General features: G+C 49.0%; 1 protein-coding gene across 4 annotated transcripts; it reads right to left on the bottom strand.

Moving 5' to 3' along the window:
* Positions 1–13980: 13980 nt before the first annotated feature.
* On the bottom strand, positions 13981–24154 carry Spmap2 (sperm microtubule associated protein 2). 4 transcript variants are annotated; one of them, XM_006240857.3, is made up of 8 exons: positions 23778–24154; positions 23246–23368; positions 22917–22988; positions 22240–22301; positions 21495–21564; positions 20539–20656; positions 17602–17761; positions 13981–14371 (listed from the first exon to the last, which is right to left on the bottom strand). In XM_006240857.3, exons 1-8 carry the CDS (start codon positions 24068–24070, stop codon positions 14133–14135), a joined length of 1137 nt encoding a protein of 378 aa, XP_006240919.1. In that variant the 5' UTR covers positions 24071–24154; the 3' UTR covers positions 13981–14132. The 4 variants fall into 4 exon arrangements, with proteins under 4 accessions (XP_006240919.1, XP_006240920.1, NP_001013120.1 ...); NM_001013102.1 differs by lacking the exon at positions 13981–14371 and adding an exon at positions 16302–16554 and having other exon boundaries at positions 23778–24106; XM_006240858.5 differs by lacking the exon at positions 22917–22988 and having other exon boundaries at positions 23778–24137.
* Between the last annotated feature and the right edge of the window lie 2681 nt (positions 24155–26835).

Here is a 26835-nt window from a genome sequence, read left to right as displayed (position 1 = left end):
GCCTTGGTATGTCTGTACTGCTCTAAGAGAATACCACGGCCAAGGAGGAAGATGGGCACGGCTTTGTAGCACAGGAGTGAGAGGCAGGAGGTTTGCTTGAGCCCATGAGTTCAAGGACAGTCAATCTGGCAGCAGAGCAAGATGCCTTAGTTACTTTTAAATTGCCAAAACAAAACACCATGGCCACAGCAACTGACAGAAGAAAGCATTTAAATCGGGGCTTATAGTTCAAAGGTGAGTCCGTAGCCAGTATGGCAGGGAAACAATGTGCAAGCAGTAAGGTGCTGGAGCAGTAACTGAGAACCACAGGCCCAAGACAGACAAACTAGACAGACAGACACTAAATAGGAATATGTAGGTGTTTGAAACCTCCAACCTAGTGACTCACCTCCTTTAACAAGGCCACGCCTTCTGATCCTTTTCAAACGTTCCACCAACTGGGGACCAACTGTTGAAACATATGAGCTCGAGCCCCGGGGCGGGGGGTGGGGGGGGAGGGTGTCACATTCTCATTCAAACACAAGGCACATCTCAATAATAATAGTCCCACACATGGGTATAAAGAACATAAATTAAATCTGGCATACTGAGCTAGGTAGTGACTGTGCATGATTTAATTCTAGCACTTCAGGAGGCAGAGGCAGTTGAATTTCTGAGTCCAAGGTCACGCTAGTCGACACAGCTAGTTCTAGGACAGCCAGGCCTACACAGAGAAACCCTGTCTCCTAAAAATCAGAAAGCCAGGGGGCTGGAGAGATGGCTCAGCGGTTAAGAGCACCCGACTGCTCTTCCAGAGGTCATGAGTTCAATTCCCAGCAACCACATGGTGGCTCACAACCATCTGTAAAGAGATCCGATGCCCTCTTCTGGTGTGTCTGAAGACAGCTACAGTGTACTTATATATAATAAATAAATAAAAAAAAATCAGAAAGCCAGCATCTTGCCCCTCGTGTTATTCCTAGCATCTAGAAGGCTGAAGTCAGGAGGATCTAGGTTCAAAAACTGCTTCCTCAAAAATGTATTTCCCAGGACTGGGGCAATGGTTTAGTACAGTGCCTACCACACAAGTGTGAAGAGCGGAGTCTGAATCCTTGATATCACAGAGGAGCCAGATCCACATCACTGTAGCTAGCCCTGGGAGTATGGGGACATGTGGGTCCCAGGACTCACTAGCAGAGCAGTCTAAGCTGGTAGTGCACGCTGGGTCAAGTTCAGGGTCTGTTAAAAAACCATGCTCTGCTGCGGAGATTGTGTCTTGCTACTGGGTCTTCTAGAGGGGACATATGTTGTGTCTTGACATGGTGCATGGGTGGAAAGGCAAGCAGACAGCCCCCCCCCACCTCCTCGACCTCAAATCCTTTTATAAGGTGTGACTCCTTTGAGAGCTCTGTGCTCCAGACTCAGTCACTCTCTACACAATGTAATAGTAACCACAACATAGGAATGAATTTTGGAGGGGACACCATCATTTAAGTCATAAGAACAACAACGTAATAAAGATGGCCCCCAAACAAGATGGTGCTTTGTACTATAAGGAGCTGTGTCAAAGCTACTCTCAGAACAGATGGCAGGATAGCCCTGCCGTGTGCTGCAACCCAGGGGCAACCCATGCACCCATAGCACTCTCTCACTGGTACAGGGCACAACACCGGCACAACATCCCACAACTACCTGCTGTCTACCAATAGGTCCCAGGGCATCTGTGCCTAGTCACTACCAGATACAGCCTGGCTACCAGAAGCTCCATTTGGGAAATCAGCTTTCTCACCATCTTTTTGTGGGATGTGCTCTCTAGAAAGCTGCCTTTGCCTTGGTTGGTTGGTTTTATTTTTTTCAAGACAGGATTTCTTTGTGTATCCCCTGGCTGTCCTGGAATTCTCTGTGTAGACCAGGATGGCCCCAAACTCACAGAGATCTACCTGCCTCTGCCTCTGGAGAGTTGGGATTAAAGGCCACCATTTCCCAGAGCCTTGGTTAGTTTTTATGTCATTTTGATACAAGGTAGATCTATCTGAGAAGAGAGAACCACAATTCAGATCATGCCTCTGTAAGACTGGGCTTCATACAAGCTGGTAAGGCATATTCTTACTGGTTGATATAGGAGGACCCAGTCCATTGTGGGTGGTGCCATCCCTGGGTTCTATAAGAAAGCCTGAGAAAGCCACAAGGAGCAAGCCATTAAGCAGCACTCCTCCATGGGTTCTGCATCAGCTTCTGCTCCCGGGTTTCTGCTGTGTTTGAGTTTCTGTCCCGACCTTCAGATATGGAAGTGTAAACCAAATGAACCCTTTTCCTCCCCAACTTGCTTTTGGTCACACTGTTTCATCATGGCAATAGTAACCCTAAGACAGAAGTGAACACAGACAGAAAGTTGTGTTGGGGAGAGGAAGGATCCACCATGCACTAAGCAGAGTCCTTGGCTCCAGCAGTAAACCTTACAGAGACCTTGGTGGCCATTCCAGTAGCTAAGACTGCCCCCAGGGAGAGTGTGACATAGAGAGCTGCCTTCCTGGCTGGGGCTAGTGTCTTCCCAGAACTGGATGAAGCCATACACAGTAGCACACACCTTTAATCCCAACACTCAGGAAGCAAAGGCAGGAGGATCTCTATGAGTTTAAGACCAACCTCGTTGAAACACGGAGTTCCAGGACAGCCAGGGCTATGTAGAAAAATTCTGTGTCCCTAAAAATTAGACAAAAAAAAAAAAGAATTAAGGCAACCGCTTACTTGTCTCCAGTCAAATGGCCTCTGCATCTTTTGTCCATTCATCCCTGATAATTGACTGGACTTCACTCTGTCCAGACCAGCACCATCCAATGGGTAGAGAGAAAAAATCACCCTAAAATCTCCCACTGACTACTCTTCAAAAGGAAAAAGAAACATAAAGTTAAGTTTGGTGTTATGTTTTATTTAATGCTACATATCTTTAAGTATTATTTTCCTAACATACAATCAATCAATATAAAATTATTAAGAGCTTCCAGTCTGCAGCCACACCCAGGAACAGATCCTCCTATGCTCCAGCCCCAACCCTCACCCAGTCCCACCCACACCCGGAGATGGCTTGACCCCCTCAGGAGTTCGGATACCACCAGCTCACTGGAGAGTCGTCTGTCCATCCCCCACCACAGAACCTAACTGGGGATAACCCCCCCCCCAATCCCATATGACACAGGACCTCCTACCCTGCCCTAAACACACTTTCCTTCCAATCCACAACTGCACTTGGGAGCAGATCCTGTGCTCCAGCACCCCCCAACCCCATGCACAACCCAGAGTCAGCTTGATTCCCAGGAGATCTGCCACAGCCAGGCTCACAGATCAGGAGCTCAAGATCCCCCTCCCACACCTAAAGACAGCCTAGCCCAAGGAGGCCCAAATTAACCAGGCTCACAGAAGGAACAGGTTCCAAGGTCAGTTAACACCTGAGATAACCAGATGTCGAGAAGCAAGCACAAGGACATAAACAACAGAAACCAATGCTGCTTGGCATCATCAGAACCCAGTTCTCCCACCACAGCAAATTCTGGATACCCCAACACATCTGGAAAGCAAGATTCTGATCTAAAATTTCATCTCATGAGGATGATAGAGGACTTTAGGAAGTGCTATAAAAACTCCCTTAAAGAAATACAGGAGAACACAGGTAAGTAAGTAGAAGCCCTTAAAGAGAAAACACATAATAACAATGCCAACCAACCAGAGCTTCTAGGGACTAAACCACTACCCAAAGACCATACATGGACTGACCCTGGGCTCCAACTGCATAGGTAACAGAGAATAGCCTTGTTGGGCACCAATGGAAGGGGAAGCCCTTGGTACTGCCAAGGTTGGACCCCCAGTGCAGAGGAATGTAGGGGGGAGGGCAAGGGGGGGTTGATGGGAGGGGAAGACCTATATGGGGGAGGGGATTGGGGGCTTATGGACAGGAAACAGGGAAAGGGAACAACATTTGAAATGTAAATAAATATATCTAATAAAAAATAAATAAATATTTTTTAAAAAGAGGAAACACATAAACCCCTTAAAGAAATACAAGAAAAAACAATCAAACAGGTGAAGGAATTGAACAAAAACGTCCAGGATCTAAAAATGGAAATAGAAACAATAAAGAAATCACAAAGGTAGACAACCCTGGAGATGGAAAAACCAAGGAAAGAGATTAGGAGTCAAAGATGCAAGCATTACCCACAGAATACAAGAAAAGAGAGACTCTCAGGAGAAGATACCATAGAAAATAGTGACACAACAGTCAAAGAAAATACAAAGTGCAAAAAGCTCCTAACCCAGAACATCCAGGAAATTTAGAACACAATGAAAAGACTAAACCTCAGAATAATAGGAATACAAGAGAGTGAAGATTCTCAATTCAAAGGTCAGGTAAACATCTTCAATAAAGTCATAGAAAAAATGTCCTAACCTAAAGAAAGAGATACCCACAAGCATACAAGAAGCCTACAGAACTCCAAATAGAAAGGAAATTCATCCCATCACATGATAATCAAAAATCCAAATGCACAAAACAAGAAAGAATATTAAAAACAGCAAGGGAAAAAGATCAAGTAACATATAAAGGCAGACCTATCAAAATTACATCAGACTTCTCACCAGACACTATGAAAGCCAGAAGGTCCTAGGCAAACGTCATACAGACCCTAAGAGGACACAAATGCCAGCCCAGGCTACTATATCCAGCAAAACTAGCAATTTCCATAGATGGAGAAACCAAGGTACTCCAAGACAAAACCAAATTTAACAATATCTTTCCATTAATCTATCCCTACAGAGAATAATAGAAGGAAAAGTTCAAAACAAGGAATTAATCTTTTCATAACAAACCCAAAAGAAGAGAAACACACAAACATACTTCCACCTGTATCAATAAAAATAACAGGAAGCGGGGTTGGGGATTTAGCTCAGTGGTAGAGCGCTTGCCTAGCAAGCACAAGGCCCTGGGTTCGGTCCCCAGCTCCAAAGAAAAAAAAAATAACAGGAAGCAACATCATTGGTACCTAGTATCTCTCAACATCAATGGACTCAATGCTCTAATTAAAAAAAAACCATAGGCTAATAGGATCAAAGACATAAACAGGATCCAGCATTTTGCTGCATACAGGAAACACACCTCAGTGACAAAGACAGACACTATCTCAAAGTAAAAAGCTGGAGAAAAAATTTCCAAGCAAAATGATCCCAAGAAACAAGCTGAAGTAGCCATTATTATATCCAATAAAATAGACTTTCAACCAAAAGTTATCAACAAAGATGTGGATGGACACTTCATATTCATCAAATGAAAATTCCACCAAGATAAACTCTCAATTCTGGACATCTATGCCCCAAATGCAAGGGCACCCACATTTGTTTAAAAAAAAAAAGTTTACTAAAGCTCAAAGCACACATTGAAACTTACAGAATAATAGTAGGGGACTTCAACACTCCACTCTTATCAATGGACGGATCATAGAAACAGAAACTAAACAGAGACACAGTAAAACTAACAGAAGTTGTGAACCAAATGAATTTAACCTATATATAAAACATTTCACCCTAAAACCAAAGAATATACCTTCTTCTCAGCACCTCACATTACATTCTCCAAAACTGAGCATATAATCAGACACAAAACATATTCAAGAAGATTGAATTAATCCCATGCATTCTATCAGATCATCACAGGCTAAGGATGGTCTTCAATAACAACAAAAACAACAGAAAGTTCACATACTTGTGGAAGCTAAACAACTCTCAACTCAATGATAACTTGGTCAGGGAAGAAATAAAGACATTAAAGACTTTCTAGAATTTAACAAAAATGAAGATACATCATACCCAAACTTATGGGACACAATGAAAGCAGTGCTAAGAAGAAAACTCATAGCTCTGAGTGCCTTCATAAAGAAATTGGAGAGACTCTGCACTAGCAGCTTAACAGAACATCTGAAAGCTCTAGAACAAAAAGAAGCAAATACACCCAAGAGGAGTAAATGGCTCGAAAAGGGAGACATAACAACAGAAATTAAGGAAATTCAAAAAACCACTAGTTCGGGCTGGAGAGATGGCTCAGCGGTTAAGAGCACCTGACTACTCTTCCAGAGGTCCTGAGTTCAATTCCCAGCAACCACATGGTGGCTCACAACCATCTGTAAGAGACCCAATGCCCTCTTCTGGTGTATCTGATGACAGCTACAGTATACTTATTATAATAAATGAATAAATCTAAAAAAAAAAAAAACTAGATCCTACTACAACAGCCTATATTCAACAAAACTGGAAAATCTAGATGAAATGGATGATTTTATAGAGAGATACCAGGTACCAAAATTAAATCAGGATCAGATAAACCATCTAAACAGTCCCATGCATAATAGCATTCTCCCTCTGGTACAGGGCCCAGTCACCTTCACAACATCCCACAATTACTTACTGTCTACCAATAGATTCCTAGGGCATCTGTGCCTATGTGTCCCTTAACCCCTAAGGAAATAGAAGCAGTCATTAAAAGTTTCAAAACCAAAAAATAACCCTCTGGCCAGATAGTTTTAGGGCAGAATTTTATCAGATCTTCAAAGAAGGCCTAACGCCAATACTTCTCAAACTACTCCATAAAATAGAAACAGAAGGAACACTATCTGATTTATTCTATGAAGCCACAGTTGCGCTGATACCTAAACCACACAAAGACCCAACAAAGAAAGAACACCTCAGACTAATTTTGCTTATGAATATAAATGTAAAAATCCACCTTTTCACCAAGATGGCGCCAAAATCGAGGAAGGAAGATCCTGCCCCTCCCAAAGACGAAGCCAAAGCGAAGGCCTTTAAAGCTAAGAAGGCAGGGGTTGGGGATTTAGCTCAGTGGTAGAGCGCTTGCCTAGCAAGCACAAGGTCCTGGGTTCGGTCCCCAGCTCCGATAAAAAAGGAAAAAAAAAAAAAAAAGCTAAGAAGGCAGTGCTGAAAGGCGTCCACAGCCACAAAAAGAAGAAGATCTGAATGTCACCCACTTTCTGGTGGCCCAAGACCCTGAAGCTCCAGAGGCACCCAAAATGTCCTCGAAACAGTGTCCCCCAGGAGAAACAAGCTTGACCACTATGCTGTCATCAAATTCCCACTGACCACTCAGGACAACAATGCGCTTGTGTTCATTGCGGGTGTCCAGGCCAACAAGCACCAGATCAAACAGGCTTTGAACAAACTCTATGACATTTGATGTGGCCAAAGTCAATAACTTGATAAGGCCCAATGGAGAGAAGAAGGCGTATGCTTGCTTGGCTCCTGATTATGACGCTGTAGATGTTGCTAACAAGATTGGGATCATCTAAAGTGAGTCCAGATGGCTAATTCTAAATATACACTTTTTTATTACCATAAAAAATTAAAAAATAAATGTAAAAATCCTCAATAAAATTCTCACAAACTGAATCTAAGAACAAATGAAAATGATCACTCACCATGATCAAGTAGGTTTCATCCCAGGGATGTGGAGATGGTTCAATATACAGATACATCAACATAATCCACTATATAAACAAACTCAAAGAAAAAAATAAATTTGATGCTGAATAAGCCTTTGACAAAACACAACACCCCTTCATGTTAAAAAGTCTTGGAAAGTTTAGGAATTCAAGGCACATACCTAAACATAATAATAACAACATACAGCAAACCAACAGCCAACATCAAACTAAATTTGAAGCAATCCCACTAAAATCAGGAACCAGAAAAGGCAGCCCAATTTCTCTCAATACAGTACTCAAAGTTCAGGCTAGAACTATTAGACAACAAAAGGAGGTCAAAGGGATACAAATTGGAAAGAAAGAAGTCAAGATATCACTATTTGTGGATGATATGATAGTATACTTAAGTGACCCCAAAAATTCTAGCAGAGAACTACTAAGCCTGATAAACAACTTCAGCAAAGTGGATGGGTATAAAATTAACTCAAACAAATCAGTGGCCTTCCTTTACACAAAGGATCAATGGACTGAGAAAAAATTAGGGAAACAACAAATAATATAAAATATCTTGTTGTAGCTCTAACCAAGCAAGTGAAAGATCTGTATGACAAGAACTTCAAGTCTCTGAAGAAAGAAATCGAAGAAGACCTCACAAGATGGGAAGATCTCCCATGCTCATGGATAGGCAAGATTAAGATTAACATAGTGAAAATGGCCATCTTACCAAAAGCAATCTACAGATTCAGTGCAATCTCCTATCAAAATTCCAACTAAATTTGTCACAGAGATAGAAAGAGCAATTCTCAAATTCATCTGGAATAACAAAAAAACCTAGGATAACAAAAACAATTCTCAGGCTGGGGATTTAGCTCAGTGGTAGAGCGCTTACCTAGGAAGCACAAGGCCCTGGGTTCGGTCCCCAGCTCCGAAAAAAAGAACCAAAAAAAAAAAAAAAAAAAACCAATTCTCAACATTAAAAGGACTTCTGGGGGAATCACCATCCCTGACCTCAAGCTGTACTACAGAGCAATCATGATAAAAACCACATGGCTTGGTACAGAGACAAACAGGTAGATCAATGGAATAGAGTTGAAAATCCAGAAATGAACCCACACACCTGTGGTCACTTCAGTTCCAGAGGATTAGATCCCCCACTCTGGCCTGCAAAGGCATCAGGCATACATGTGGAACACAGACATACAAATAGGCAAAACAATCATAAAACAAAAATAAGGGTTTTTTTGGGTTGGGGGGTTTTGGTTGGGTTTTGAGGGGAGGTTGTTTTTTAAGACAGGGTTTCTCTGTGTAGCCCTGGCTGACCTGGAACTCACTCTGTAGTGAGTTCCTGGCCTTAAACTCACAGAGACAGATACCTTGAACCACATACAGCAAGAAAAATAAGATTTAAAAAAAAAGTAGAGCTTTAAAAAAAATAAATCTTGGGCTGGAGAGATGGCTCAGTGGTTAAGAGCCCCGACTGCTCTTCCGGAGGTCCTGAGTTCAATTACCAGCAAACACATGGTGGCTCACAACCATCTGTAAAGAGATCTGATGCCCTCTTCTGGTGTATCTGAAGACAGCTACAGTGTACTTACATATAATAAATGAATAAATCTTTTTAAAAAAAAATAAATCTTTTAAAGATTGTGATATGGTTGACCCAGATGTCCCACAATGATGTAAGAATGTATACAGAAGGGGCTGGGGATTTAGCTCAGTGGTAGAGCGCTTACCTAGGAAGCGCAAGGCCCTGGGTTCGGTCCCCAGCTCCGAAAAAAAAAAAAAGAACCAAAAAAGAAGGTTGAGAAGCTAAAGGGCCCAAGTGAGGACGCTTCAATCCCACTTGGGAGGGAGAAGAACACAATCAGAGGAGGTAGAGGGAGAGAGGGGTGTGGGTGGGAGAGGGAAGGGGGGAAGGGAGAACATGGTTAAGTACTGGGGAGGGTGGGGGGGACAGGAGAGAAGCCCTGAGGGCCAGCAGAATGAATGGACATATGTGACCTCACGACGTAGGATGTGGGGGTACCCTCTAGAACATACCAGAGACCTGAGAGGTGAGAGACTCTCGGGACTCAAAGGGAGGGACCTTAGATGGAATGCCCAACATAGGGAGAGGGAACTCGTAGGATTCATCTCCAGTGGAAAGACGGGGCATCACATGGAGGGATGGGGTTGCCGTCCCACAGTCAAAAACTCCGATCCAGAATTGTTCCTGTCTAAAAGAATTACAGGGGCAGAAATGGAGAAGAGACTGAGGGAAAGGAGGTCCAGTGACAGGCCCAACATGGGATCCATCTCAAAGGGAGGCCCTGGGGTCTGACACTATTACTGATGCTATGGTGTGCTTACAGACAGGAGCCTAGCATAGCTGTCCTCCCAGAGGCCCAACAAGCAGCTGACAGAGACAGACACAGATATTTACACCCAACCATTGAGCTGAAGTGGGGGAACCCTGTGGTTGAATTAGAGAAAGGCTGGAAGATGCTGAGGGGGAGAGTCAATCCATAGAAAGACCAGCAATCTCAACTAACCCAGGCCCCTGAGCTCCCTCAGACCCCGAGCCACCAAACAGGCAGCCTACATGAACGGGTCCAAGGCCCCTGACACATATGCAGCAGAGGACTGCCTGGTCTAGCCTCAGTGGGAAAGGTGCACCTCACCCTCATGAGACTTGCGATCCCAGGGAGTAGGGAGGGTTGGGGGAGGACATCCTTGTGGATGAAGATGGGATGGGATGAAGAACTGTGGGAGAGCGGACTGTGGGGTGGGCAATGACCGGACCGTAAAAAAATAAATAAATAAAAGTAATAAAAAAGGGGTTGGGGGTTTAGCTCAGTGGTAGAGCGCTTGCCTAGCAAGCGCAAGGCCCTGGGTTCGGTCCCCAGCTCCGAAAAAAAGAAAAAAAAAGTAATCAAATAAATCAAAGTTAATTTTTTATAAAAAGATTGTGGTATATTTGATGTTGTTTCACAATTTTCAGTTCCTCTGTGGTATCTGATATGGACCGTACTCTGCAGTGTCTCTCTGTTCTGATCAGGCGTGGGCTCTCTGAGGTGAGCCTGGCCCCCACCCCTACTATGGGGAGAACTGTGCTCGGGACAGGCTGTGCCACTGGCCTTTAGTCTCCTCAGCAGACAGCAGCTAGCTCCAACCTCAGAGGGCCCAGTCCCATGCGTTCCTCACTCAGCCCTGCACCCCCCTTCACCCCAATGCCTGAGTCAGTGCTGTGGGTCCTTCTGTCCACCGCCTCTTCATAACTGACCGTAAAGTTACACTGAGCAGCTGTGCAGTCCCCCCACAACGTGAGTGGGTTTTTTTCTCAGTAGACTAGCAGGGGGGAACTGTTGTGTATGCCCTTGCAACTTTTAAACCTATTGGCCCAACATGGGGGTGCACATCTCCAATCCTCGGGCTCAGGAGACATGAGCAAGCAGATCTCTGTGAGTGCAAGGCCGCCCTGGTCCACAGAGTGGGTTCTAGGACGGCCAAGGCTATTAGACCCTGTCTCAAAAAAAAAATACACTTTTTAAATTAAACTATCAAATGACACTTGGGAGCTGTATTGAGGAAGAAGGAGAAGGAAACTACAGAACACATACAGAGAGAGGTGCAGAGGTGAAGGGAGAGAGGAGTCTATCCACCAGTGCAGAACTGTTTTCCAGCACAAACCAAAAAGAAAAACCAAAACCTGTATACAAACGGGTCACCTGATGTCCTCCCCAAGCACAGTCACTCTAGTCTGCGCTGACAAGAGCCAGGGCATCCCAGCAAGGTCAAGCCCAAGGGTGTGTGTGCCTCTCGGGATTCCCGGGCTGAGTCAGAATGTTGAAGTTTTGGGGTGACTTTGAATAGCAGTGCTCACAGTATTTGAAGCAACAACATCCTGTCTTGTTTTATTTTGTTCCCACCACACACGGGGAGGGGGACGGGTGGAGGGGGACAATCATGTTGAATCGAGCAGGCTGACCTTGAACTCAAAGAGACCAGCATGCCTCTGCACCCAAGTGCTGGGACTGAAGGCTTGTCATGCAGCTACTTCTAGAAATGTCACCTGAGCCACCACTGCACCACCCCGCTGCCCCACTGCCCACTGACTCGTCCTAGCACTTTCTAAGTTTCTACCGTTGCTACCAATTCCAAGGCTAAAAGGGACACAGAAACCATATGTGGTAGCTCACGCACGCCATCCCACTCTGGGGGCTAAAACGGAAGGATCACCTTGAGTTCAAGGTCAGCTTGGATCACATAATAAGATCCTGGCCAGATGTCTCAAAAAGAAAAAGACCGAAGACCAGAACATTCCTGGGCAGGGAACGTAGAAACCACTGTGCTCTGGTCGCTGTCCTTTCTTGGGCCTTCACTGTGTTCAGTGTGGATGACGTCTGCTTTGGTGACACAAAGGCCCAGCAACGAATGACATCCACCTCCAGTTGGGACAACTGACCTCACTAGGGAATCACCCCTAGGGAGGCAGGTTCACCTTGAGATAATACACTTCTCCCTCTCAAAATTCCCCACCCTCAGGGCAGCGCCTGGGAGTTGCTGTGAGGCTGGCCCAGGTCGGCCAGGTGTTCTGGTGCCTGAGGCCCGACTCGGAAGAAAGCATTTCTTGTTTCTTGTAATGTCTTTTTCTTCCAGATGCTGGCCCAGAGCCTCAGCATGCTTTTAAACTCCCAAACACTCTGCACTTCTTCCTCTCTGTCTAAGCTTCGATGCCACCTGGGACTGCGTTTGGCCAGGGGGCCGACTTCCTGTCTCAGCCTTTCCCCTTTCTCTTTTCATTCTCGTCCCCAACTTCCGGGCAGCTGCAATGTGTCCAGCTTGCCCACCCTGGAGTCTTCCTTTGAAACTCCAATCAACCATCCCAGGTCTCATGTCAGCCCTGCCAGGACTCCCTGTGTTCTCCAGGACGCTTGTTCCTGCCTTGTTGAGGGATGGTCTTGTGCACTGCGTCCTATTCAGATTTTGATGCCCAGAGATCTGCTCGAAGTCCCACTCTTTGGCAGGGTCAAGCATCTCTGGTTTCTAAATTCTGTAAAAGTAGTTTCCCATCACCTCTGATTGATTAGTAAAGAGCTGACCAGCCAATACACCGGGCAGAACTTCCAATCCCAGTCAGAGGGTCCGAGAGACACCAGACAAACACCATGAGAAGGAAGTATGGGGAGACCATATGGAGAGACCGGGAGGATTCGCCATGAGGTCTCATGTGGACCATAGCAAGCCAAGGTAAGAATCAGATGCAGGAGGGCTGGCGAGAGGGCTCAGCGGTTAGAGCACTGGCTGCTCTTCCAGAGGTCCTGAGTTCAAATCCCAGCAACTACAATGGTGGCTCACAACCATCTGTAATGAGATCTGATATCCTCTTCTGGTGCGTCTGAAGACATCGACAGTGTACTTACATATAAAAAATAAATCTTTAAAAAAAAAAAAAAAGAATCAGATGTGGGTAAAAGACCATGTGGCTGGTAGTAGCAGGCTAGTCAGGTTAGGATAGACCAGAATCTGACCAGTAATTAGTGCTAGTAGCTTGTTCACAAAATACCAGGACTGTCGTGTCTTGGTTTGGGAGTTAAAATGGGCTAGCCTGAACATAGAAATGCCCCAACATTACTTGTTACCAAGACAGTCTAAGAAAACCCCCATAGAATTACTTTTACACTGCCTTATAGTTATTTAACTGGCAGAAAAACAGCCACCATATTCCTGCACCCCTAGATGAGCTTCGCTCTGTGTAGGGTTTCAGAGAGTTCTCCACAGCTGAGCAGGTAACAGCATCTTACCCGGCATATTCTCCTTGAGATTAAGTGAAGGACGCTAAACGGGGGACCATCGTGGATCAAGTGTCACCACTGCATCTTCAAAGGAGAGGAGAGTTGGAATGGAGACTGGGAGAGTCTCGACTGCTGGTTCCAGAGGAGGGATGAAGGGCTTCGAGCTGACACAGTGAGCCCCGCACGTTCTCCCCTGGATCTGTCAGGAGGAGCCATCTCTACACCACCGAGCTGTAACACCAGGGTCTGTGTCAGGGCTCCTTACAGACCTGAGATATGATGGGCCCTGCTCGGGGTTTGCTGGGAGCCTGGAAACTGCTCTGTCCGCCTGCTCTGCATAACCAGCTGCCACGTCTGAGGGACTGAGGGACAAAAGTCTCTTTCTCCTAGCCCTGGAAGCCATGTGCTCAGATTCTGAAAAAGCCCATTCTGTTGTTTGTCCCCTGGCTTGTGCGGTGAAGTGCCCTCAGGGCCAAGTGCCCCCTCCTGGCCTCACTGCAAACCCGCTGGGACCCTATGACAGTTTCAACAGTGACACTGAGGACCGTGACAGGAACCCCCTACGAGGAGGATCACCTCCTCATCTGGTCACTAGGGGGACCATGGGGCTGAGCTCGAAACCCTCCGGCAGGCAGGTTTGAGGCAGCTAGGTGGGAACATCCAGGAGGATAGGCAAGGGGCCCAAGGCCCAGCCTCACGGTCTCTCAGTGGGAAGAGAAGCTTGGGAAATAAAGGGGCTGCACATCGGGTTAGATAAAATATGAAAATAACATTATTATTGTTCCGGCCTCCGGCGTCCCTGCCCGCCCCTACCCAAACCACAAAGCTCAGCGAATCACGCACACAGGCGAGGATGCACTTGGTGTTTACTGGGGAATGAGCTGGAGTGTACGTCTGGCTGTCACACTTTCTTGGTGATGTGTTTGGGGACAGCAAGCTCGTAAATTCGAGGAGATGCCTGGGCCACCAGAGAAGCTGGGGAGATGTAGTACGGGTTGTATCCCTCGTTGAGGTCCTTTCGAATTTTGGGCTGGGCCAGGGAGATGATCCGTGAACTGGCCACCGCATTCTTGGTGACATTCAGGACCTCCCACTGAGGACTGCGGTCAGGAACGCACTTTTCTGACAGGGCCTTGGGTGCTAAAGGGCAAAAAAAAAAGAGAGGAACGGTGCCAGGCTCAGACTTCTCGGGCAAAGCTCCAAGCTGGGTCTGTCTATCAGCAAATGAGTGGCAGGTCTCTATGGGCCACGCCCACAGTGTCAAATTCAGAGGACACAGCATTCACATGCTGGACTATTACACAGCCATGAACAGGACCAAGGCTCTGAAAACAATACAGCATGGCGGAAGGGGAGCTCAGGAACAGTAAGAGAGGGCTGGAGAGATGGCTCAGTGGTTAAGAGCACTGACTGCTCTTCCAAAGGTCCTGAGTTCAAATCCCAGCAACCACATGGTGGCTCACAACCTTCTGTAATAGGATCTGATGCCCTCTTCTGGTGTGTCTGAAGACAGCTACAGCGTACTTATATATAATTAAAAAAAAAAAAAAAAAAAGAACAGTAAGAGAACCAGACACTGAAGGACAGACAGCATGGGATTCCATGACAGGAAAGATCCAGGGCAGGCGAAAGATCCAGAGAAGGAAGTGAATTTAGAAGTGCCAAGGACTAGGGAGGGGACCAAGTGACTGCTCATGCGGACAAGGCTTTCTTTGTGGCAATTTTGTGAAGATGTTGAAAACCATCTTTTAAGAGGATGAACTGTGAAGAAAACACTTGAGTTGGTCACAGTGCTCAGAAAGGAGGTCACAGGTACCAGGGAGAATGCGGTCTTTCTCCACCTGGGGAAGGGGGGAGCCTGGTCTGTGTCCTCTATACTCTGGGGGTGCTATAGGGGTGGGGCATAGAGAGGCTGCCAAGCCTCCCCATCTACTTGTGCCTTAGTGAAGATGGATAAGGGCCCTGAGCCAACAACCTGACCGCACCAAGGCCCTAGGGAGAGAAAGTAGAACCCTGTGATAGAAAACCACCGTGGAGACACAGCTGTTGGTGTGTCCACAAGAAGCTCTCGTGAAAGGGTCAACAAAGCAAGGAAAGTCCACCCTGAACGTGGCTGCACCCTCCGGCCCCCGGCCTGGAGTCCCAGGCCAAGAATTGAGAAAGCAAGTTGACCACCAGCATGTAGTAAGAATTCTGGATTTTTTGTTTCTCTTTTAAAATCCAGAAATATAAGGATATGTTTTTGTTTTAACCCCGGTGTGGGATGGGGGGCTGCTTCAGACCGTCCGCAGCAGCTGATTGTGATTTGCCACGTGCTCTAGCAGACGTGTGGTTTTGCCAGCTGCAGACAGTTTCTGCAATCATGTGACATTTGGAATTCTGGGGACTTTTCAGAGCTTATATACATGCTAGGGTCCCAGGAGGAAGGGTGAGGCGTTGGTTGTTGTTGGTCATGGTTTGTTAAGTAGTCATGCACAAAGAAGAAACAAAAAGAAGAATGTAGATTTCGAGATGGTGAAGATCAAACTTGCCCAGAGGAACCCCACACCCCTAATCAACAGGAAAGACTGATGATAACGTCGCCCCCTTTGCAACCCCTGATGTTATTCAGAGATCTCGTTCCTTCCCTCTATCCTTTCTTCTCTCTTATCTAGTGTTAGGGGGTTGAAAGGTTGGAAGAAAAGGGTGGAGAAGGATAGGAGAAAGAAGAACCCACAAAGTAGCAAAGACCACTACACCAGCACCCATATCTGTTTCCTGACTGCCAACACAGTGTGACCAGCTGCCTCGTGCTGCCACCCCATGGCAGTCCCACCAGGGTGGGCTGTCCCCTCAGACCAAGAGCCTCGGTCAACCCTTCCTCAGGTGCTTTCTTCCGGTACTTTGCCACAGCAAGAGGAAAGGGCAGCTAATACAAGCCCTTTCTCTCAGAGCCCAGGTACCCCAGGCTAGATCAAAGCTCTAATAGCAAAGGTATAATGAGCCAGCGTCTGGGACTTGGCGGTCCCAGGGCAGGGGGGAAAGGGGGGAGGTCAACCCTCCCTGGACTCAGGCCACTGAAACTTTCATCTCTTTTTTAAAACGATTTTTATTATTTAATATGTATGAGTGGTGTTGTCTGTGTGCAATTCTGTGCACCGCATGCATGCCTGGTGCAGGCAGAGGCCAGAAGAGCGTGTCTGCTCCGGGACGCTGGAGTTACTGACGGTTGTGAGCTGCCGTGTGGGTGCTGGGAGGAATCGAACCCCGGTCCTCTGGAAGGGCAGCCAGTGCTCTTACCCGCTGAGCCGTCTGTCTAGCCCCAACATCTGGGTGTTTAAGCTCTGTGAAGCACAGTATGACAGTGGAGAAGAGACCCCCCCCCCCGCCCGCTCCTGCCCTGACAGAATTGATGGTTGCAGAGCTGGGTGACCACAGCCAAGCACACCCCATTTGCCAGCATTAGAGCGAGCGCCTAGCAAGTGCAGGGCTCCAACTGTACCCTGTCACCTCAGGGAGTCTGACAGAGGGTTAGTGTCCACCTCATACAGAGAACACCTACAAAGTGCAAACCAAAACCTGGAACAGGGATGGCTGAGAAACCCAAAAGGCCAGCCATATGCTCTACCAGCCTCAGACAAGAGCAACCTAGACTCGGGGACTCTACAAAGCTGCTGGCCTCTCGGCGTGCAACAAAGACACACCCAGGCAAGCATCACTCACAGGTAGTGATGCCTGTGCAAAAAGATATGTGGACCACACCAGGGCTCCACGATCTGAGGTGAGCAGGACGCAGGGATGACACTGGAAGGGGAATCCTGAGGTCCCCAACATGCCAGGCAACTGCTGAAGGTTTCTATACCCCCGCTGGCCACTGCATACTCGCCACTGGAGGTGGGAGCCACAGGGCGGGGGAGCAGTGTGCTACAGACACAGCCCACTGGATTCTGGCCTGGTGGGTGTGGAGTGAGGGTGGGGAGATGGCCTGGAGGATGCGTTATAAACTTGTCCACATGGGCTCTGCACTGTGTGTATGAAGCATGTGGACTCTAGGTTGTGACGTTAGATGTTACTTTTCCTTTAGGCTCTTTTGTCTTTTCCATGACAAGGACACATTACTGCTGCCACTGGGAAAGGACTGTTCAACTATTACACAAAATGGAATCAAACAAGCAATTGTTCCAGAGCAGCCCTCAAAGCCCAACCTGGCTGCCTGGTGCCTGCCTTCGGTTTCATCTCCTACTTGCTCTGCCAGTGCCCTCTGCTATTATAACCTCTGGCAGGGTCCAGGATTCGGACTGCAGTGCACGAGGAAAACAGACACCTGGCAAGGACAGGCCTCAAACCCGGGTCTCCTCACCCACCCCACATCCACAAGGGCATCCACTCACTTGCCAGCTGAAGAAGGCGGTTATAGTCTGACACATAAGGCTTGGGTTTTGGCATAGGGTCCCACTCTTCCAACAGGGTGGCTGGGGCCCTGGGCTTTGCCAATCGAAGCGTCCGTGGGGTAGGGACTGCCATCTGGGCTGCCCTGGACACCTGGGAAACCTGAAAGCAGGAATATAGGGAAACTGAATCGGTGACGATTCCGAGCAGTGCACAGAGCAGGAACGCCCCGACTCCCTAATTCAATGTGGGGCATGGGTTCAAAGTCATCCACATAAGTCAATGATTGCACCGTGAACGCCTAACACACGGAGGGAGGTGGGCACAGAATGAGCTTGTGAGGCAAGGGGCAGGGACAACAGAGGCTGCTGCAGTGAGGATATGGCGGCGCGGTGAGGGGCTGCTGACATGCAAGGGGAGACCACAGAGGGACTGCTGACATGGAACGGGCCAGACCAAGGTAGGTATTTCCCTAAGGTACGTTCTTTTAAAAATATATATACTTTAAGACTGTGCATCACATGTATGCAGTACCAGCAGTAGCCAGAAGAGGGTGCCAGATCCTCTGCAACTGGAGTTACAGCCGGTTGTGCGCCACCAGGGGCATGCTGTGGTGGGGTGGAGCCCAGGTCCTCCAGATGAGCAGCCTGTGCTCCTAACAGCCACCTCACCAGCTCCATTGTCCAAAACCTCAGAATTAGATCTGTGGCTGTCACTCATCACCCACCTTAGAAACACCGCTGCATTTCCCAGCCTGAGTCTTCCCCGCTGACCCTTTAACAGTTCCTTTTTCAAACTTGTTCCCTGGCAGGCCCAGAGAGAAATCTACACATACCGGCAATTTAGCGGGGCTTCGTGAGCTCTACGAGAGCAATGCACACAGGAAGACACAGACCCAGCCCTGGTGCCATGTTTTCCAGAGTACATGAATAACAGAGTAACAGGAGACCGTGGTGGGTTCGGTCCCCAGCTCCGAAAAAAAAACCAAAAAAAAAAAAAAAAAAACAGGAGACCGTGGACCCTGTGTGTTAGGACTAGTGAGAATGCAAAGGTTTCTGGGCAACGCCTGGGCCTGGCTGAGGCTAGACCGTCATCTGTTAAAGGGGAGCAGATTACAGAAGGATAGAAAGTTCCTAGTTGGGCCTCAATCCCAGGCCCAGGAACATGGACTCTCCCAGGGACCATGGCGGCTGGTCTTAGGGAATTGCAGCCCTGAGACACAGGCGTAGCCTACAGGAAGGTGAGCACACTCGGAGTGTGAGGACCAAAGCAAAGACAATGGGTGGGAAGAACCATGTTCTCTACTGGGTCCAAATGAGAAGCAAATTCAAAAGTCAGAACTGAGACAGGCAGGGGATTCCATACAGGTCACACTGGTTTTTTTTTTTTTTTTTTTTTTTTTTTTTTTTTTGGTTCTTTTTTTTGGAGCTGGGGACTGAACCCAGGGCCTTGCGCTTCCTAGGCAAGCGCTCTACCACTGAGCTAAATCCCCAACCCCCACACTGTTAATGCTATGGAATCTGTGTGCGTGGTTTTTATCTGCTTTTAATTTTTCCTTGTCTACTAGAAACATGTACGGGAGCCTATGACAGAGGTGACTGGCTGCTGGGACTTTGTTTTCTGTTTTTGAAACAGGGTCTCGGGGTTGGGGATTTAGCTCAGTGGTAGAGTGCTTGCCTAGGAAGCGCAAGGCCCTGGGTTCGGTCCCCAGCTCCGAAAAAAAAAAAAAAAAAAAGAACCAAAAAAAAGAAAGAAAGAAAGAAAGAAAGAAAGAAAGAAAGAAAGAAAGAAAGAGGGTCTCATGTAGCCCAGCCTGACCTTGAACTCACTGCATAGTTGAAGGTGACTTCGAACTCACAATGTTCCTAATCCGCCCCAAGAGTGCCGCAGCGGCAGATGTGTGCCACATCTGGCTGGATTTGGGGATGGTGTTGGTATTTTCATTGCTGTTGGTGGTCAGTGGTGGTTTCTTTTCTCTTTTCTTTCTTTCTTCCTTTTTACACAGGCTCTCTCTACACACAGCCCTGGCTGTCCTGGAACTCACTATGTAGACCAAGCTGGATTCAAACTCACAGAGATTCGCTCTCTCCTGCCTCTGCGGCGCTGAGTAAAGGCGAACACCATCATCCTCGACAGGTTTTTTTGTTTAAGAGACAGGGTCTCTCTATGTGTTGGGAACTGGTTCTAATGCTTTGTCTTATTTTGGCTCCCAAAGTCGCGCTTCCTGACCCTCCAGACCTGAGGGTCCCTGCCCCTAGCTGGTTTCCATTGATAATGAAGAATTACTGTACAACCATTGGCTGGGCAGAGAGATGGGGGTGGGACTTTTAGATTGCTCAGGCAAGGGACAGGCGGGGGGGCGGGGGGGCATGACTCAGAGGCGAGGGATCAGATTTAAGAGCTGCAGGACAGAAACCATCCAGCAATCTAGGCAGAAAGGGAACGCAGCCCTATGAGGGGGGCCAACCAGAAGGTAACAGGACAGGACAGCAAAGATAAAATATAGATTTAGAAGGTGTTAAGCCAGGAATACCTGATGGACATGTGTGCCAACCACGGGTTGGTTTAGAAGTGCCTAGCCTTCGAGCTAGTCAAGGCATATCAAAATTAACTGGCGTTTGCATTAACTGTACGTGCGTGCGTGGTACGTGCGTTCGTTGTACGTGCGTGCGTGCATGCGTCGTGCGTCCCATTCGAGAATCCAGAGAGCTCGTGGGCAGGGACAGCAAGCAGGCAACCCACTGAGAGCCAAAGCAATTCAACTAATTCACCGCCACACTATGAAGCCCTGACTAGCCTAGAATTTACTGGTCTGGTCTCAAACTCATAGAACTCTGTCTGCCTCTTGCCTGGGATTCGAGGTGTGCAGAACCATACTGCATCCAAAGACTGATGTCCCCACTGTCCCAACCACTTGAGTGTAGACAAGTGCTGCCTACCTCAGACATGTTAATACTCCAGATGTTATTGCGAATCTTCGGGGTAGCCAGTCGCTTCAGCCGGTTAGAAGCTTGGTACTCCAAAGTGGACCGAGGGATGGGCCAGATGGGCGTAGTCCTAAAAGGCACTTGGAGTTCAGCCATCACCCCACTCCTCTGCAGAGCTGCATGTGCATGGTCTTTCCCAGAATGCACCTGGGATGGGTGAGCCTAAAAACATTGGGCTACAAAATGCCTCCCAGAGGGATATCCCGTGAAGGCCAAGAGAGACCTTTCCCAGCTGTCTGCCCCAGAGCACGAGGTACCCTCCATATGTACTTTCTTTCTTAACCTTCCTGGGTGGCAAAGGGCTAGCTTCCACTCCCATCAGGAGCCACAAAGGGCTAGGGAGATGACTACCCTGAGCTCACAGGGTAACACCAGGTCCCATCTCCACCCTCTCCAAGAACAAGTGCTGCCGACCTCAGCTTCTGCGACTGCTAACTCCAACCCCCCCCCCCCCCCCCCGTTGGCTGCCACAAACTGGGATGCAGCACAAGCTGAAATCTATCCCAGCACGAGGGATGTCACCAGCCGCCTGTGCACATGACTTCTCCTTACTCAGATGACAGTTTGGTACTAACACACAACGGGGCTGCTCATAGACACAGTGGTGGCACAGGTCGCACTTCAGCCATCAGTGCGTAGAGAAAGCAAAGGTTTGCCCAAGTGGCTCTGAGGACAGGCTTCAGAAAGCATGGCTACCAGGTTCCTACTCTAAAACTCACAGTCATGAGTGCCAATGTCAGGCTGATCGATCACCAATGGGTACCATACCCTCGATCCCCAAGGTTAGACAGCTAAGGGACATTGGCTAGAACTCTTGAGACTCAACACCCAGAAGCAGGACACGCTAAGCCCCTCTCAGTATGAAACAGAAAGAAGCTCAGATCTTCCCCCTGCCCACCCTCCCTCACCTGTTGTTGTTGTAATATTCCTGGTAGAACCTCTTGGGCCTTGAAAGCTCCTCCACGCGGCGGGACACCTCTGGACAGAAATGGCCCAGTCACTACAGCTACACTGAGTCCCAACAGGACCCACCCTACATCCCAGGGTTCTACTCAGCCCTCCACAGGTCCAAGCATGGGGTACAGACTAGAGACATGGGCAGACACTTTGCCAAAATACATTATACAATTGGCAAGACTATGGCTCCTTCCTCCCCATGGTTAAACACAAGAGGCTTGTAAACTAGGTTTTTATCTGAAGTTGGTGCTGGCCTAGGATTTCTAGGGTTGGGGTGAGGGGCATAGATGAGTCTGGAGCCCCAAGAAAAACCATCCTAGGCTACACTCATCCACAGAGGAGCTCTGTGGGTAGGAGAGCTTTATTTGAAGGAGTCTATGTGCTCAAAGAAGATGGATCCCTTTTGGGAAGGAAGGTATAGGATCTCTGTAGTACAAATGCTAGCCCTGCCCAGATTTGCCTTGGAAACTGCCCTGAACGCCTCTCCCTACAATCCCACAAGATTCCATCAGAAACTGCTCTGAACCCCTCTCCCTGCAATCTCACAGGATTCCAGGCACTCAGGGTGGTAGGGAAGGACTAGAGTCCTTAAGTGGGGGAGGCTTGGAAGATGACTGGTGGTCACGTACTGAGTGGAGTCAGCAGCTGTGGACCAGGCAGAGGACACCCAGGCTGCCCCAGAGAGACAGAACCTACCAGGGACTGTGATGGTCAACGTGGTGTCCTCAATAAATCGCTCCGTCCAGTATACAGAAGGCCTGGAATACAGCCGAGCAGCTCAGGGCAAGCTGCCCTGTGCCCTGCACCCTGCGCCCTGCGCCCTGTGCCCTGCACCCTGCGCCCTACACACTGCACCCTGTGCCCTGCGCCCTGCGCTCTGTGACCTGCGCCCTGCACCCTGTGCCCTGTGACCTGTGCCCTGCACCCTGCAGCCTGCGCCCTGTTCTCTGTGTCCTGCACCCTGTGCCCTGTTAGGGAAGGGAAGCCTGAGGCCCTGGGACAATGCACAGGAGGCTGGGGAACCAGGAAGGGCAGCCTGAAAGAGCAGGAGGATGCAAAAGAACAGAAGGTCAGGCTGGATTAGGGCAGTGAGCACCAGGGAAACACAGATTTATCTAGAGTGAGGCCCGTGTTTCAAGATGGGGCACGTGAAAAGGCCAAGTGCAGCCTGGAGAGCTGGGCCCCTCAGGTACACAGACAGAGCCCAGCAGGCCTGGTGCTCACCAGGAAGGCAGAGTTGGGACAGCCCTAGCTCTAGAGCCCTCCACCCAAAGAACTTGGTCCCTGGAAAGAAGGCAGCTCAGGTGTATCCTTGGAGCCTGGCATGTCCCTGACATGAGCAGGTGACAGAGGGAGGGGACACCCCAACTCACCAATACAGGCAGAACTGCAAGTTGGTCTTGCGTGGGGAAATCCAGACATGGCCCTTACAACAGCGCCCCGTCCTGCGATGAGACAGGGTCCCAGGCCCTGCCTTTGCCTCTGGGTCCCCACTGTTTCCCAGATTCCTCGCTGTTCTCTGGGTACCGCCCAAGGGTCCCACCTCTGGTGCCTTGACTGGTACCCCCCAACAGCCCATTTATTCTCTAGGTGTCCTACCCAAGGTGCCACAGGGGTGATGGGTTGGTGACCGGGCGTCAAAAGAACATAGCAGGCCCAGGCCACCTACTGCCCTTGCCACCTCATGGGCCCCAGCCCTCACCTGTCTTTCAGACACTGCCAGTTGAACTTGGGCTTTGCCAGTTCCAGTAGCCTATGGTTCTTCTTTTTCCTGCACTTGGCTGAGGAGGTGGTGGGAGTAGTCCGCTCATTGATGGACAGGTGGCTGCAAAAGTTTGTCGTCAGGGCCTGCTGGTCTACCTTGCCGTGCCTTGGAGCCTACAGAGCCGTCTTGCTCCCCCATCAGGAGCCTTCAGTCAGCTCTGGGCCCCTGGAGCCTTGGCACTCTCTATGAATGAGTTTGCTGTCACCCAGGCTCCATACTGTCCAGAAACTGAGCCCTGAGCCCACAGAACCAGGAGGAGTCAGCTCCCACCTCCTGGGGCTGTTGCAAGAGTGAACACGACACTCACTTCTCTCCTGTGTTTACTGAGTACCAGGACCCAGAGCAGGACAGAGCTACCTGCAGCATCCCCTTCTCCAAGGGGAAGGACAATGAAGGTGACCAGGATAGACCGGTGCGTTAGCATTTGCCTCTTTGGCACCTACCTGCCCACTAGGTCCCCAACACCCACCTCATTCCAACCACTTCCACCTCCAGGTCTCGTCGAAGAGAATCCTCCAGATTGGAGACCTCGGGGAGCTCTTCCCCAACCATCTCCTCTGGGGGGATTTCCTCTTCTGGATCATCTGTGTTTCGCTCTGTGGTGGCTTGGGAGCTCTGCAGCCAGTGGTCCTCAAATAACGTACTCTGAAGGTCCAAACTGCCATCACTCTCCCTGTACTCTGACCCGCCCGAAGTCTTGGTATCCAGGACTGGGATGCTGAGCAGACTAGACCTAGACCGGTGTTCGCCAAGTTCCCCCATGTGTGCGGCCCCTCCTAACCCTTTAACCTCACTCCCTCAGCACCCAAATGGACCTGTGGTTGCCACAGCAACAGGAGAATGCCCACCCATGGATTCCGAGGCCCCATTCCATCCCAGTGTTGGAGCTGGGTCTGGGGTGCACAGCTCAAGGCCCCGCCCTTCAAGTCTTTCTTTCGGAGTGGGGGACAAGGGACAACAGGGTCTCACTATGTAGCCCAGGCCGGCCTCAAACCTGACTTCCTCCTGCCTCAAGCTCCTGAGTGCTGGGAGGACCCATCTGTGCTGGACTCCAGACTCGAGCCTGGATTCAGATCTCACCGAAGGCTGTGCCCCTCCAGCGGATGGGTTTATGGAATCCATAGGGACTTCTGGGCATGAATTTTTTTTTCCCCTTCAAAAGAGACACAAGAAAGAAACCACCTCTCTGCTTCCTGATTACGATTGGGTTTCTCTTTAATATCTGTTGCTCAAGCAGCCATTCTGTGACCTCAGGGCTCTGATGGCAGGTGAACTTCCGAACATGGTACCTCACAGATGGCTCTGGCTCTCTGCTGCCTCCTTGGTAGCTGACTCTCGGGTCCTCACAGCGCAGGGTCCTATGACACACGCAGATTCTGCCCTGAGTTATAGAAGGACCACCTTCCAAATACACCACCTTGCATCTCAAGTGAGAGTATGGCTGTGGCAGAGGACACTGCCAACACAGCCCCATCTCCAGTCTGGGCACGAGGAGAACTAAGGGCACAGAGGTCTACCGCCCCCATACCACAGCTGGAGAGACTCCATCTCCACTCTCACTGCTTTTACAAGGGTAGGATTGAGATGAGGTCACGGAGCACTGGGAAGGGGCAGAGCCCCAGAGACCAGGGAGCTGAGGAGGCAATACCTGTGCAAAGCTCACAGCCAAGGGGGCCAGAGCCAGGGCGATAACCCAGTCTCTGACAGATGCGCTGGCTAAACTTGACTGTCAATTTTATTTGGATTTTGGATCATCTAAGACCAGCCTGTGAGTGCATCTCCAGGAAGGGAGACCTTCCCCACTGAGTGCGCAGTCCTTCCCAGTGTCCACTCAGCTAAAGTCTAAAGGGAAGGCAGTGTTGCCTACTGGCCTCTGCTTCTTGCTGGTTAGTGTGTCTACTCCGTTGTTGCCTCTCCCGCTGCCACCTTCTTTCGCTGATACCAGAACCCAGAATTTTCAGCTTTCTAGGGTGGTCTGGAGACCAGTGGTTCTGTAGGAAGCCCCTGGCCTTCCGTAGCAGATTAGAACTGCTATGGGGCCCAGCCTTATAGACTAGACAGTTGCCAGGTAATTAGCTGCTGCACGGTGCAGGGAGTCATTGATCCAACCCATATCCTCCTGTGAGCCGATCTAGTAAACGCCTTCCCTCCTGATACCCTGCAGAGCTAACACATAAAAGGTTGTGGAACTGGAGCCACTGCAGGCCCCAGGGACTGTGATGGTGAATGGTGATACATTCTCCATCTTGGGTTTTCCAGGCAGGAAACAAAATAGGTATAGAGAATAGTTGTGCTGAGGGATGCAGGGGACCGGAGTTTGGTTCCTGGTCGATCACAAGTGCCTGTAACTCCATCTCCAGGGGCTCTGACACCGTGTTCTGGCATCGGCGGGTGTCTTAGCCACTGCTCTACTGCTGTGAAGAGACACTAGGACCAAGGCGACTTATTAAAGAAAGCATTTAGTTGGGGGTTTTCGTACAGTGACAGAGTGGGAGCCCACGATGAGCACGGTGGGAAGTGTGGCAGCAGAATAGCAGGCACGGTGCTGCACCAGTACCTAGAGCTTACATCTCAGCTACAAGTGGGAGGCGTAGAACAAGAGAGACTGGACCCTGCAGACGCTTTTAAAAACTCGAAGCCCATACCCAGTGACACACCTCCTCTAACAAGGTCATACCTCCTAGTCACCCCAAAACAATTCTACCGACCGGGGACCAAGCCTGTCTTAGGGTTTCCATTGTTCTGAAGAGACACAAAGGCGACAAAATGTTGTCTCAAAGGACAACATTTCATCGGAGCTCCCTTACAGCCAAAGAGGTTCAGCAAGAATCATGGCAGCATCTAGGCAGGCATGGGTGCTACAGGAGCCGAGAGTTCTACATCTTGATCCAAAACTAGCCAGGAGAGGACTCTGTCTTCCACAGGCAGCCCGGAGGGCACTCTCAAAGCTCACCCACACAGTAACACTTCCTCCAACGAGGCCACGCCTCCTACTAGTGCCACTTCCTCTAGGCACTTGACTTTTCAGAACTTACTTATAATAAAAATTCATGAATGTTTTAACCCCCCCTCCCACCTCCAGTCCATCACCAACCAGAGGCAGTGGAAAAGAAAGATTATTCGGACAGAGGGGAAGTGGGCCACTGCTATCTCCACACTCAGAATATCAGCAGTGCAGTCCGCTAGCAAACCACCAAACAAGAATCAGCAGCTTCAGTCCAGTCCACTTGGCAGACAGTGGCTGTTGGATCTAGAAGAAATTTTGAGGCACCACCAGTAGGCCCAAGTCCATGGAAGCAGCAAGAGGCTGCTAGAATATCATGAGAAGTTCTTTAGCGGGTTACTCTCTGTGAAGTCACGTCGTGACCAGTGAGAGTCAGCAATGCAAGGTGAAGCAACACACAAGCATCGTCAGCCTAGCGAGGCACAGCAAGGCGAACCTATGCTCCTGAAAGATCCCACGCAGAGAGACCCTTACTCAAGTCTTGGGAAATCGCGGACCCCAGACACAGAGAGACCATTTTGGA

The sequence above is a fragment of the Rattus norvegicus genome, chromosome 7 (genome assembly GCF_036323735.1).
Source record: "Rattus norvegicus strain BN/NHsdMcwi chromosome 7, GRCr8, whole genome shotgun sequence".
Taxonomy (NCBI): Eukaryota; Metazoa; Chordata; class Mammalia; order Rodentia; family Muridae; genus Rattus; species Rattus norvegicus.
Note: the sequence above shows the minus strand (reverse complement) of the source record. Positions and strands in the feature narration are given on the sequence as shown.